The sequence below is a fragment of the Aptenodytes forsteri genome, unplaced genomic scaffold (genome assembly GCF_000699145.1).
Source record: "Aptenodytes forsteri isolate BGI_AS27 unplaced genomic scaffold, ASM69914v1 Scaffold243, whole genome shotgun sequence".
NCBI lineage: Eukaryota > Metazoa > Chordata > Aves > Sphenisciformes > Spheniscidae > Aptenodytes > Aptenodytes forsteri.
In genome coordinates, this window is record NW_008795314.1 from 2,636,086 (window position 1) to 2,651,185 (window position 15,100).

General features: G+C 38.0%; 1 protein-coding gene across 4 annotated transcripts in view; it reads left to right on the forward strand.

Annotated features, from left to right (window-relative positions):
* The window catches only part of FOXK2 (forkhead box K2), a 50,195-nt gene extending 37,171 nt beyond the window's left edge, over positions 1–13,024 (forward strand). For 3 of the 4 annotated variants that reach the window (XM_019472117.1, XM_019472114.1, XM_019472116.1), the window contains exons 3-9: positions 1,258–1,405; positions 1,850–1,996; positions 4,952–5,145; positions 5,974–6,149; positions 7,185–7,481; positions 7,729–7,938; positions 11,084–13,024. In XM_019472117.1, the coding sequence (XP_019327662.1) occupies positions 1,258–1,405; positions 1,850–1,996; positions 4,952–5,145; positions 5,974–6,149; positions 7,185–7,481; positions 7,729–7,938; positions 11,084–11,280 (1,369 nt within the window). In that variant the 3' untranslated portion in view covers positions 11,281–13,024. Of the gene's footprint in view, positions 1–1,234; positions 1,406–1,849; positions 1,997–4,951; positions 5,146–5,973; positions 6,150–7,184; positions 7,482–7,728; positions 7,939–11,083 lie in introns of all 4 variants that reach the window. The other variant, XM_019472115.1, reaches the window with a different exon arrangement.
* Positions 13,025–15,100: the final 2,076 nt, after the last annotated feature.

Genomic DNA, 15,100 nt, shown 5'->3' on the forward strand with positions numbered 1-15,100 from the left:
TATATTGCCCGATCTACAGTGCCTGTCTTGTTTCTGTTCATAAAAAGGGAGGTAGCAAAAAACTTGAGAGGCCAGGCAGACAAACAAAACTTGGCAGATGTAAATTTGTTAAAGCTTTATTGGATAAATCTAAATAACATTCTCTAGCTTTATTTGTTACTCAATGTTTTGAACCGTAGATTCAAGTTAGGTTAAAGATTGTCTTTGGAGATAAGGCTGGTTCTGGGGGCACAGCGAGCTTTGTCATTCTAATTTTTAGTTAACTTTTTTGGAATTTCTGAAGACTGTGTTGAAATCAGTTACAGTATGAATTGCTGAGAAGGATGTGTCCTTGTGGAGAACTGCCAACATTTTTTGGGGGGGAAGGGGACAGACATCACACACTTGACTGTCTCTTTCCTGTTGGCTAAATGGAAATTGTAGAAGAAAACCGGCTTTGTGCAGCTGTGGTTCCTGTGGACTGTGTAAGGCAGGGGGACAACCGTTAGAAAGATGTTACAGTGAAATTATATGTAATTTTATCTTTGTTTTTCTGTGATGGATAGCAAGATGTGAGGTATCAAGAGCCACTTCTTCCGTTTGTTTGGCACCATCTTTTGCTTTGTAGCAGTGTATCTGCTCTGGCCTAATACTGCATTGAATTAGATGAGTCAGTGCTGATTCCTCCCATTCATAGATAAGTTCAATTTTTATACATATATATGTGTGTGTATGTATGTGCACATACCTGTAAACACTTAAAATAATGTTGGTTTAGATTTAAATGAGAGTCAAAGCTTTTTTCCCTCACTGCTTGCTATATTTTTCTCAAATGTGCAAAAATACGGAACAGGAGAGATGATCCTTTTTGAGCAGACTGAATACAAGCATATGGCAGAAATTTCATGCAAGATGTGTTTCTCATTTCAAATGAGTGTCTTAGAATCTCTGGTTGCTTATGTAGTTAAAGTGGACTTTTCTGTTGGCAAATCTTACAAAAATACAATACAACCTAATAAATCAGTTAATCCTTTTTCCTTTGAGGAGGAAAGCCTGAGCTTCATTTGACACATTTCTTCCTGCAATGATTTTTAATTCCCACGGACGAGTTAGAAAGGCTTGGAAGATGGCGTTTATAATGGAAGTACTGACAGATCCTTAACTGTAGCCTAGAAGCTCTGGTAGTGGGCTTTTCTGCAATAAGAGCTTTTTGATTAGACATAATGTGGTGATATACTGTATAACAAAATAGTAGGATCTTCTTTTTATGCTCTACAGTGCTGCAAATTCCTGCCCATCTAGCCCCCGCGGTGCAGGCTCTTCAGGGTACAAAATGAGTCGTGTAATACCATCTGACCTACATTTAATGGCTGACAATTCACAGTCAGAAAATGACAAGGAAGCATCGGGTGGAGATAGCCCAAAGGTAAACATTGTTTGAAATCAAACCCATAAATTACATCAAGTGAATGTAAGGCTTCTGAAATTTTGTTTGCTAAAGTATATGCACTAAGTCATAATTTAACATTACAGACTTTAAAAAAAATTTGTAGGTTTTTGTGATTAGATCTGAGATTTATTTTGACCTCTCTTCCCTTTGCGGGAGGGTCTGTATGTATTTTCAGTTCTATATCCTTTTATTGGCTATTGAAAATTCTTTATTGTTGTATTTTTCTCCAAAGTTTTAATGTTATCTTAAAATCTGCTAATCAGAAGAGCAAAATTGTCTCAGTTTCTTTTCTGCCTCAAGATTTTTGGTTGTCCAAAAGTGCCTTAAATCAAGTTAATTGTGTTTTGTAACATTTAATTTAGAAAGGGGTGTGTGTATCTTTAAAGTTTATTGATGCAGACTTTTCTTTTTCTTGTACAGGACGACTCTAAGCCACCTTACTCCTATGCACAGTTAATAGTACAAGCAATTACAATGGCACCTGACAAGCAGCTTACACTAAATGGAATTTATACGCACATAACTAAAAATTATCCATACTACAGGACAGCAGACAAGGGCTGGCAGGTAAATTTGATTTCTGGAATGTTTTTTTTTTTTTAGTTGTGAGTAATACTGGCAACTATAAATGGTCATAAGAAGTCAATTGGTGAGCCTAACAGCCCTTCATAAATAGAATTTGTCGAATGAGTGTGGTGTCTTTTTCCTGATTATAAGTTCTCCAACAAAGTAGACCATTTACATTATTCTGTGTTTGAAACATTGCTTTATTCATGGAATGGTATTCTCTAAATCTCTAGGAGGGATGCATACAGACTTCTGGGGAAGAAAAGTACAATCGGCACTGTGGATTTAAAAATACGTATGCTATCTAGGAATGTAGTTGTGTTCTGTAACTTATAATCGTGTAAACATCCGTATTGTTATCTTGAGATAAAATTAAGATATTAAATGTTACAGGTTCAGTTTTATTTGAAAACGGTGATCTTGACCATGCAATACAGTGAAGGAACAAGTGTGTGTTACCTGTTGTTATCTTGCACTATTATGTGCCCTCTTCTATTTGTGCAACGTAGTCTATTTGTGAACGTAATCATTTCTGTACTGAGTTAGACCAAACCTTTCAATTCTGTAGGAGTAATTTCTGCTTTCTTTTCATTTTTAAAGAGACCAACCTCAGCATTTGCCAGGATGACTAACCAAGTACGCATCAGTCTGGCATAGTCTTTCCAGATACGCATAAAGGTTCAATGCCTTTGCTGCCGTTTTTAGTTTCAGCAAAGGACAGAGGAGCACAATTAGCAGGACTGGCCAGTTTGTCCGTATAACATTCAGACTGCACTGTCCATCATGGAGTATCAATTTCACTGTGTTGCTGCGTAGTACAGTCATGATCTGCAACAGAGGCATGCTCTGAAGTTATTTTCAGGGAAGTAAAATTTGGAGAGACTGGGGGAGGGGAAAAGTGAGGAAATGTTAATACTCGCTGTACAAGTAGGAGACTAAAGAATACATGCCCTCTCAGTAGAGGAATAGATTTTTAAATATTAATCGCATACTTATTTGTCATAGGGCCTATATGAAAGTTGAATCACTCTTAGAGGAATTCCAAGGTTACTGGGGAATGTAACTGTTCCTAGCTTTTTGCTATGGTTTGGCTAGTAAAGGACTTAGCTGTTGTTGTGGCTAGGAAGTCCCTAAGAATTTTGTCTCCCTTTCACACATAAGCAATGCAGAATCCTGGCTGCAGTCATACGAACAGATCTGTTTTAGCAACAAGGTTCTGTTTATAAAATGTTGGTGTGCTTTTTGCTTCCTATCCTGAAATACCTTGAATACCTGTGTGTATAACGCTTCTTTATGTAAGCATCATGGAACCAAACATGCATACATTGTAATGCATGGTTAAAGAATTCTGCCTTAGAACAGTGTATGCATTTAGATGTATAACACTGCGCAAAACCAAGGTGATAGACACAGCAGACATAGTATGTTCTGGAATAATTAATTAGCACCTATTCATAAAAATAATTGGAAAAGCTGAAAATTCAGAGGCTATTCAGTCACTAGTCACATAAAGCACTGCTATAACACTAACAGGTGTACCTCATGTATGAATAGTTCTGCTAGCTTTTATCCATCAGATATTAGATTACAGTTAGGATGACTTACGATAGATGTTTTAAATAATATTTGAGGCTATATATGCACATATTCAAAACATAGAGTACATACATGTGTATAGTATCCAAATCCTATACCTTAATAAGTAGTATTGAGGTATTTATATCCTTTATTACGTAAAGGTCTCATTTTGTTGAGGACTTGAAGACTCCTCTTCGTGAACTTATTTTAGCAGGTACTTTTGGATCTACTCTTTTATTCTAACATATGGAGAAATAAATACAATTTATAAACATGTTCTTGGCATCTTTCTAGTTCTGTTTCAATTTTTGGCAGGGAAAACCATTTCTGGTTTCATCAGTTTGCATTTAAGAAACCATACATGGTTATCATTGCTTTAAGTTTTCCAAGCTTGCCATCAGGGTCACGAACTCAGACGTTTGAGCAGGATTTGCATTTGATTTTGCAAATTTTTGAAGAGTATTTGTTAACATAAAGCTTTTTCTCCATTTTTCCCCTGTTCCCCCACAAGTATTTCAGTATGTATGCTTATCTTTATTTTCTTCTTGTTCAGTGATAATATTTAGAGAGCTTTTGGGTTTATATCTCTTAAAAAAAAAAAAAAAAAAAAAAAAAAAAAAAATGGGAAAAAAAAAAAAAGTGTGCAAAGCCAAGCAGGGTGTTAACAGTTTTCTACACCTCTCTGATCAAAGAATTGTTTGTGTTACAGCAGCATAGTGAGGATAAAGTAATGTGCAAACTAGAGTGCGTTAATGAAGATCTTGCTGAAGAGCTGTTTTAGGACCTACTGCCATTTGTTGTTTTCCTAGACACACTAAATCCTTGGCTCCTTTGTTGAGACAGGCTGGACTGTGGGTGAACTCCCAACAATCTAGCTGCATTTGGAACTTGTGTAATTTAACCTTTTCTTTCTGTATTGTGGAACAGTAACAGGATTATCACATAAGATCAGAATCAGTACATGCTGTATTTTACTGGCCCTCCTAGAATGAACTGACATTTTCTTTGACACCTGGGGAAGGGTGGTATATGAAGACTGATGATTTTTTTTTTTTTTTTTCCCCCCACGGCATTATGCTCGAGTATTTGTAGTGTTCTAACAGTTTGTTGCAATCACTGTGTTTCTTGTTAGAGAATTAAATGGGATTCCTGTTATTGCAGCATTAGCATACTGGTTTTTTAATTGTTGGGAAAGATTTGAAAAATGCAAGAGTCCTTTCAGGTTTATGGCACTGCCTTTGTAGTGCTCCGAGTTCTGTTGAATTAAGGAATTAAAGAGCTGACCCCCGAGTCTCCTATAGTACGAACTGCTGCAGTAGGCCACATTCTGACTTGGAAAAGTTATATGAATTCTACATATTTTTTTATGTTCCATAGAATTCAATACGTCACAATCTCTCTCTGAATCGTTATTTCATCAAAGTACCACGTTCCCAGGAAGAACCAGGCAAAGGCTCATTCTGGAGGATAGACCCTGCCTCTGAAAGCAAATTAATAGAGCAGGCTTTTAGGAAAAGGCGGCCTAGGGGAGTACCTTGCTTTAGAACCCCTCTGGGACCACTCTCTTCTAGGTAAGGAAAAACAGATGAACAAAAAGACTATGGCTGTTGTTTAATCTTCAGGCTGATACAGACTTGATAGTTTTGGATACAGTCACAAGTTCAGTAATTTAATCTCATCCGGACTCAGTATTTGAATTCTGTATCATTTACTAGGAGGCTGCCCCATACACTAGGCTTGTTTTTATTGCTTGTTTTTAGTGTTAAAGAACTGACTCAGTTTGCATAACTAACTATCAGATTGTTAATGTAAGCAAGCCTTGCTGTACCTTTGGTTGTTTTTTCACAGAATTATAATTTTAATTTCTAACTGCCATCTAACTGCATTTTAAAACTGTTTGCAAAGAAAATTACCAAATACCAGCTACCATTTTATTGGACTTAGAGATGACAATTATGTGTTTAGTTTGATAATGTTCAAGCAGAATTCATGATGGGGAAATATGTGGGTTTAAGTTATTCCCTCTGTAAAGTTACGGCCTTTCTGCTGGTGCGGATCTTTTATTACTTGCCCTGTAGACTGAGATTTGCTCATCATTCTTCTCCACCAGAAGAAACGTTCACGTTTCACAGATTGTTTAGAGAGTCTCCCTAAGAAGGCATCCAGCCACTTCTTCTCCATTAACTATACCTGAAGTTTGCTTTTAAATTCTGTCCCTGTTTAACAGAAGGTTTATAAAAAGATCATCAGAACTGCTTTGGGTTGTAACTGTACTTGCCAGAAGGCAGAGGTGCCCTCCTGTGGGCAGTGTGTGTTATGGTCTCTTTAGAGGAAGGTCACTGTCTTTCACAGTTCAGAAGTTAAAACACATCAGCTGCTGCTTTCATTTTTAAATACAGAAGTGCCCCAGCTTCTCCTAATCACTCTGGAGTGTTGTCTGCACACTCCAGTGGAGTCCAGACCCCCGAGAGTCTGTCCAGGGAAGGATCTCCAGTCCCAATGGAACCTGAGCCTAGTGCTATCCAGCCAAAACTAGCGGTAATACAAGAAGCACGATTTGCACAGAGTGCCCCAGGTGAGGAATCCTGAAATAAGCGTTTGGGGGTTGGAGGTGGGAGAGGGCTAATATGTAAGTATTACCAAGACTTCATATGTACAGCAAAAAAAAAGGTAAATATTTAACCTGTTAACATTTAGAGCAAATCTTTGATAAACACGTAAACATGCTGGGTAAATTCTGTTTGTGTACAGACAGACTGTTATCTGTGTGCTGTTCAGCAGCCTTGATCACTTCGTTACTAAGCAGAGATTGTGCTTCTGTCCTGAATAGGACTGTACTGTCTTGTAACAGTTGTCACTTCCTTTCAAAACACATTCTTTCTGGTTTAGGAAAAAAAACCCAGAAACTTTAGGTTACATGGGTTACAGAAATAAGCAAATGTCTTGCACACGTCTGTGGTCATGTCATCCTTTCAAAGGTGGGGATAAAAAGAATTGAAAGGATAAAGAGAGAAAGAATAAATTTGCATGATAAGAATTTTCCTATTTAAAAAAAAAAAAGTGTAAGGCATGATGGGATAAGGATGTATTTGTTCAGTTACCTTAGCTCCTGTACTTTTGCCATCCATTTTCTTGGTGATATTCTGGTATTACAGAAGTGCCAGTGACCATTCTGTGGCAAAGGCAAACATGGTCCTGAGCAGAGACACCAGGCTTTCCCCAGCCTAGGAAGCTGAGAGTTTTGCCAATGCAGACATGCTCCACACAACACCTGAAGCACATATATGTTCCCATCTATGGAAAGGAGATTTACTAAATGAGTATTAAACATAGCTATGGTAGTATAGCTGCATTTGACGGGGGGTGGTGGTGTGTGTTTGCCCAAGTGGTGCATGGGTCTTACTGAGTTAATACAGCACTACCTTTAATATGTGGCTTGGAATAGCCACGTGTCATAATCTTCATTGTCCGGTTTTATCTTTCGGATCATTCAGGCATTAATGAAGGAGGTGGTTAATCCTCTGAGGCTTTAGTGTTAAGTTTAAAAGAATGACTGGCTTAAAAGAAATAATTAAAATTGGCAGCCTAATTTTTATCTCTTTCTTGGTAGGATCACCTCTATCTAGCCAACCAGTTTTAATTACTGTACAACGGCAGCTACCACAAACTATTAAACCCGTCACCTACACTGTTGCAACTCCTGTGACAACATCGACATCCCAGCAGCCTGTAGTTCAGACAGTGCATGTTGTCCATCAGATACCAGCTGTGTCTGTCACAAATGTGACTGGATTAGCACCAGCAAACACTTACACTGTAGCTGGACAGGCAGTAGTCACGCAAGCTGCGATGGTAACCCAGCCCAAGGTAGAACCTCAAGAGAATGGAGACCACAAGGAAGTAAAAGGTGAGAACCTGTGGGGTTAAGTTGTTTTGCTAGCTCGTTATACAGAAGGATTATTATTTGAAACTTACTTCCAGATGAATGCTTGAAATGTTTGGCTAAAACTGAAGATTTTGCATCATAATTTCTCAGATATGTTGGAGCTAGTAATAAAACCAGTATACTTTTTCACCGAGGGATGATTGAGTAAAAACAAATGGTTCTTTAACACTTTCTTGTTTTTAACAATGTTTTATCTTCTGTTTTTCAGTTAAAGTGGAGCCTATACCTGCTATTAGTCATGCTACAATAGGAGCTGCTAGTCGTATCATTCAGACATCTCAGACCACACCCTTACAGACAGTTACTATAGTGCAACAGGCACCTCTAGGTCAACACCAGCTACCAATAAAAACTGTAACGCAGAACGGAACGCACATAGTACCTATCACCACTGCGATACAAGGACAGGGCAACGCTGGTACGTATTGCGTCAAGATGTTCTGTTGCTTTGTACGTGTTAAAACATCAGAGTGACCAGTGCTGAATTTTTGAATTCTGTTCTCATGTCTTCCGTAGTTACACTGAAAATTAAGTTCTACAAAAAATTTAGATTACAGCCTTGTAAGGGATTGTTCCCTCCCTGTTGGTAAGAACCAGTGTTTCTCTTCATTGATGATTACCTGAACAGCTATTTATTCTCTTTGTGGTCATTATAGGGATGTACTTAGTGGTGACAACCGGTCCTCCCTCCTCATTAAACCCAGGATATAAACAAGTTTTAAAAGGAGTTCCTGTAAAACAGTGCCATTAAAATGGTAACTGCTCCCCAGATGATTTGTCAAGAACCAACCAACAGGAAAACAAGACAGAACTTGCTTGTGGGTTGGCTTTTTGAACTGTTACTTTTTATTCTGTTTTTATTGAACCTGTACTAAAAATGACAAAAATTCTGTAAGATTTTGAGATTCTTGTCTGAATACCATCTTTCCCCTCTCAGACTCAGCAGTCTGAGTGGGTAGCAGTACTTCTTCATAATTTTCGTATATTCACACTTGTTCACAGAACGTTCAGTTTTGGTTTGCTTTGCAGGTGCATACAGCTTGTTTTAACAATTTCACTTTGCGATGTTATCTGATACTGAGGTAGCTTTTTTGGTCATAAAACATGTTTATACGTTTACGGAAATAGTTCTAGGCTGTCTTACACCAATTTATTATATGCGTTTCTGCTCTAAAGTCTTTCTAATGGAGTGAATTGTCTGCTTTGTTTCCTTTTTACTCTTCTTCCATCACTGACATTTATGGGTCAGTGTTCTGTCTGCTTCCAGTTCATTTCCAGCTTAAGTAAAGCAAAAGCAATCACTGTCAGACTTCATGTGCACTTTTTTTGTCAGAAGGGATGTATGAATTGAGCCGAGTCATGTGAAATATACTGAAAAGTTATTTTTAAAAGTAAGAAGTAATTCTTTTTGTCTTTTTCCTAGACACTGAAAACTCAACTGATTTCAACGTCTTCCCCCTTTAGGAAAGCCTAATGGCTGCTAGGCATTTTTAAGAAATGTGGCTGAACATAGGGGTAGAATTGTGCTTCTCACTGTTTCACTGTGTGTGATAGGGCTGCGCTTGCAGTGATGGGAGTTTTCACTCTGAGATTCCTGGGCTTAAATACCTAATGAGATGTTCACATTTTGAACAGCAAGTGAGGTGTATTCCAGGTCCTGGTCTCTCTGTTAGAGTAACTCCTAAACCAGCAAGAAACCAGGTAGTTCTCAGGCAAAGCATCTGAAGGGGGAACTAGGCCTACAGAAATACAGATTTGTTTGTATGTGTCTACAAATGTGTCTGCGTTCACACGCATACGTTACATACATCTGTATTTCCACACACAGTTGTGTGTGTGTTGTGTTTCCGTCTTCAGAGAAAGATGATTTGTGCAATCTGAAAGCTAAGAAATGCAGAGCAACTACTGTTCTTCTAACATTTTCTATTTGTAGTAAGAAGGTGCTTTCAGATCTTACTCTCAGCAAAACACTTTGGCAGCACTTTTTACTACCTGTCAGACTAACTGAGAGCTGGGAAGTCCAAAATAAATTCAGGTCTCCTATTGCAGAATAAAATTACGCAAGTAGATATTCTTTGTTTTGACTTTCAGTGCAGATTTCAAACATCATTGTTCTTTTGTGTGTTTCATACTTCCACACTGCAGCCAGCAAGTGTCTTTCTACTAAACAGACCCCGGAGTGAATAATGCAGTAATAGTTTTAATGCATGTTTGAAGATGAGGGGTAAACTTCTTATTTAAGCAACAATAAATTTGCAGTAAGGCATTTTATTCAGAAGTAACTATCTCTGTGGCATCTATTCAGAAACCGTACAAGGAGTAGCTTTTGTAATAGAAGCTGAATGACTATTGAGATACGTGAACAAATTATTTTACAGTGCAGTGCAGCTTTTTGTATCGGATAAATATTTTCTGAAGTATTTGTTCTACCAGTAAATACTAAGTACAGAACAGTTTGGTTACATGCAGAGGTGATATTCCAGGTATTCTCTAGGATAGCTTACTAAGAACAAATATAACACGTTTAGCAAATAAGAATTCCTTACGGACTTAATGTTTAAGCTCCACTAGCAGGGAATGCTGTAATAATGTCAGCAAAGCAGTGGTGCTGAAGAGAGGGAGCTTGTGTGTTTTAAAAAAAAAAAAAAAGGCAAGTGGTTTGATAATGTTTAGATAAATTTTCATGAAATACAATGAACAAATAAATATATAATGAGTATTTTGCATTATTTGCAAAGACATTTGAACAGTTGGTGTGATAAAGTCAGGGTCAATATTGAGAAACAGACTGCTAACAAGTAGAGGGAAGGAACCTTTGGATGTCTCAGAAGGTTTAAAGGACTGTACTTGCCCATTGATGGTGACTTTTACTACCTCTTCCGTGGAATGAGAAAGATTAAAATCTTGTATAGGATGTTTGAACTGTATACACTTCTGTTGATCTCATTCAGTTGTGTACTTGAATCTAATCAAATCTGTCATTTCTTAATACTACTACTTGTTAAAGCACTGCCTTTTCCTTACATTGTGGGTAAATGCCTCATTATCTGTCAAAGAGGAATTGCTACTTGAGTTGTCTGCATCTCATGGCTGTGTGAACCGCATAGCTTTTCTTAAATAACTTACAGCCACAGATGAGTAAGACGTGGTGGTGCTCTCCTCCCAGGCCAAGTAATGCATTCTGCAGTGATCCATAGACATGACCAGAACCTACAGAAAGGGGATTTTGAATTCACTTCCCAGTTCTGTCAGAAATTATGGTGTAGACAGGCTTTCAGTCATTTAATCTTTCTCTGTCTTTAGCTCCCCATTGACAAAATGGAGATATTTCCCTGTTCTCCCACCTTTGTCCAAATCTGCATGAAAGTTGAGTGATTTGGGAAGATGTCTTTCAGGTTTGTACAAAGATTAAACAATTGGACCGGAATCTCAACTGGGATTGCTAATACTCCGTGTAGTACAAATAAAGGAATTCATCATTTTAATGAAAATGCAAGCTTGCTTTCAGTATCATCTGTTTTGACAAAGATTAGGGTGCTGAAGTTTTTATTATCTTTTTACAGCTGCTGCGAGTCCTTTGCATATGTTAGCAACCCATGCATCTGCATCGGCATCTCTTCCAACAAAGCGCCAGAACGGAGACCAGTCAGAACAGCAGGAACTCAAACGCATCAAAACAGAAGATGGAGAGAGCATAGTCATAGCTGTTAACGTGGACACCCCATCTGTGGCAGTGAGTGATAAAGGCAGCCAGAACTAGAAACTTAGGGGAGTTTTCTTTTTTTTTTAAAAAAAATAAACTCCATGGTGCCAAAAGGAGACACTTAAATATAACACCTAAAATGTTGGAACATGTTCTCACGCAGTGGGGAAAGGGGCCCTGTGATCAGACTTCAACTTTCAGCACTGAAAAAAACCCAACACAGGTGGCCTTAAAACTTGGTAATTTAAAGTCAAACTGCAAAACATCTTGTTCCAGAGGCTGTGACCCCCCGCTCCTCCCTGCCCCCTACTGAACTGTGTACGCTGAGAAATACAGTGTTGGGGAGGGCTGCAGCTTTAAAAAAATCTTTATCAGATTATTTTAAGGACTGAGTATCTCAGTGTAACGGCAGCATGATAAGCGCTTAGTGTGAACTGGTTTCAAACGATTGTATATTCCTTAAAGGGAACAGAGGCAAGGAGCCATTTCCTACATCTTGGCAGCTAGCCTTTCATAATGACCTACCCGATGCAGTTGTTGGTAGATATGCAGTATTTTGTTGTTCACATGTGGAATTAGAAATTTTTGAGGTGTATTTTCATTTCTTTGCAAAATAATGGGGTCTTTGACATTTCAAATCACTCCATTTCTACTCCGGAAACTTTGGAATCACACAATACTTTTCATGTGAAATTTTGTTTGGTAAAAAACTGAATGTAGGGTTTTTTTAACCAATGGAATGATTTACTTTTGTCTGTCCTGTTAAAGTTCAGATAAAGCTACTTTATTACATCTGCAAATTTTCATATTTTAGCAGTTGCCTGATAAATTTAATCAAATTTTATTACCATGTGTAGTGATCAAATGCTTCTTTGGGCTTGCATGTAACTGATTAGAAATTACAATGTAAATGAGCCGTTAACTGACGTAAAGAACTGCTATGAATTTGACCAGAGCTGCACTTACCTGTTTCTCTTTCTGCTACCTTTTGCTGTTTGTTACTTTGTGTTGACTTTGACTGTCCCTGGCATATTTTTCCAGTCTAAAGTAAAACAAGAGTCTCGCTTAATATTGTGTATGTTTAAGATAACAGACTGTTCTTCATTTAGAAAGATAAAATTCTTTATCACAAGTCCTTTTAAAAAGAGAGTAAAATTATCTTGTCAGAGGTATATTCGATATTTTTAAGCTTAAGCACCCATCAGTAGAAATTAATCTGACCAGTTTCTCCGTAACACTTTTGATGTCATACACTGACCTTTTGGGGTCTCCATTAAGAGTAGCTGTTGTGGTTTTCTAACAGTGGCTACCATATTATTATAATAATTTTTTTTTTAAGTGTGTGTTCTGCAGTTGAACATTTTAAAACGTATTGGTAATTTCTCACTTTAATTGTGGTAATAGATTCCACTTTACATTTCAAAATTAAATTTAAACGTAAGGCTGCTGTTCAGTCTTTAATTCACATAACGTCTTACTTCCTCATGCAGTAAGGTGAGTGAAAGCTAGGTAGTTGGCTTAATTTGAATCTGATTTTTGTCATTTTCTGTAATAATGATGCATTATTTATATTTCCTTTTTCACTATGAAAGGAAGAACTGTATTTTCATGATGGACTGAACAGTTTGGAGTGACTTATTTAGGCAGCTTTTGGGAACTATTTACCTAAAGACCAAATATGAGAAATCTGTACAAGTTTTGTGTTCATCCACAAAATGGAACTGTTACAATGTCTCTGCAGATAATACATATTAAAAAACTATGAAAAAAAACTCTACACAAGCTGAATTTATAACAGGCATTTAAAAAAAAGCATAACCTGAAAAGAAACATTTCTGTAAAATTGCAACATTTTCTTTAGAGGTTTTAAAAATAAAAAAAGTAAAGTTTTAACATACTTTTTTTAAGAAAAAAATCCAGTACTAGTAATATAATTTGGTGTTGAATGAATTGACTAGAATGTGGTTTATTTTCAGAAGTGAGAATCTGTTCACAACTAGGGCTAGGTGAATAATAGTGTATAAGATTTTTTAAATAAAATTAAATTTTATTCAGCAAATTAACTAAGTTGAACTTACTACTAGGGCTATGAATAATAGTGTATAAGATTTTTTAAATAAAATTAAATTTTATTCAGCAAATTAACTAAGTTGAACTTACTCAACAAGTGTGTTTGAAATATTTATGTATATTTTGGGGTGGTTAATCCAATTTATGTTGGCAGTGCCAAAGGAAACGGTATCAGACCAAACAAGCCAAGGTGACCCTTGCTATCAGTTAATGGTAGGCAAGCTGTACACGATCTCCTCCTGTGTAGAGGGGGAGATGAGAATATGGTCTGGGTCCTGATTCTGTAACGTGGTGGTGTTTTACACCTTTTGGTGCATGTGGAGTTTGGCACAAGAACGCGCCTTCGTTCACATGGATAAACCCTTTGAAAAAGCTGTGTGATGTGAGAAAACGGCTTACGTTCTTACACAAAAATAACACATGCTTATCTGTACTTTTGGTGATGCTGAGGAATGCTCATACGGGATAATCTCCAGTGCTTTTGACTAATGCAGACTTCTCTGTCTTAGGTGTCAGGCCTTACTAAATTGAGTTGTTGGGTTGTTGAAACAAAACTGTTCCCTGGTTTGTCTGTGTGTAACTTATGTGCTTCCCACTATTAATACAGTGATGGTTTCCGCATAATAGCAAAGGCTGAATGAGACTCCTGTCACGCTGCTGCTTCGGAGGTGATGCTCGTGACCTTTCTTAAATTGGTCTTACGTGCTGATCATCCTGGACTCCCACGGTCAATATGATCTTTCTTTTGCAAATGGAAAATGTCTTCAGGTGATTCATGTACGTAGAGATTTGACCGCTCTTTAGCAAGTGATGTAACCTTTCCAGTTACCTTTTGTGTTTTGTGATGCATGGTATTATTTCCTTTTGTGCTCCTTCTAGGTTGCCTGTTCAGTCTTCTTTCTGTTAAGAGTCAGCTTTTGTGTAATCTTTTTCAAAGTAATTTTAAAGACTCAGAATTCTAGCATATGGAAGACCTAAGTGTGCGTCTGCTTCTAGTGACAGAAGTGTTCATCTCCACTGCCAACGTCTCCTGTCCTCCTTGTGTGAGATCCCTCTCCTGGTCCTTAACGCCAGCTCTGTTTTTGATCGCGCTGCCTGTGGCAGTGGCCCCGCATCCCAGCAGGTTTGGGAAGGCGGCAGCACGGTCTCCTGGGCAGTAGGATATTCTTGCCTTCGGACATGACAGTTCTGCCTTGGTGCTGGCCGTTACAACAGCAGCTGTAGGGTATCGTTTGATCCGGCAAAGCGACACTGAGTCTTCAAAACAGAGAGGGGACTGTGGATGGAGTGGTGAGAAAGACGAGTTCTTCTTGGTCGGTGTGGTTAGTCTCAATTCTGAGCTGTTGCCTCCCCCCTGCCCACATTGCAACATATTTACCACAATGGTAGCAGTCTTTATTATGCCATTTTTAATTGTGCTGATTTAGGTAAATACCTGCACCATGCTAATCCCAAAAGATAAAAAAGCACTTCTGCTTCATAAACCACAGTACAGATTGCTGTACAGGAGGCAAAACTGGGAAAACTTTGTCTTTACTTGCATGGTTGTTACAATACAGGTTCATTTTAAAATGTTGGGTTTTATAATTACTTAAATCCAGAAGTGGAACTTGAAGTTTCAGTGATCTGTATTTGGATCTGTGTTTTGTATCTTGATTTAATTTCCCCCAAAAGGTAAATTTTGAGTGGTTGGTAGTCATTCCCCAGCCCCCTGAGCTGGAAGACAGGGACGGGGAGGTCCCGGTTGACTGGAGGTTAGCAAGTGTGACGCCCGTCTACAAGACCGGAAGGAGGATTCGGGGAGGGA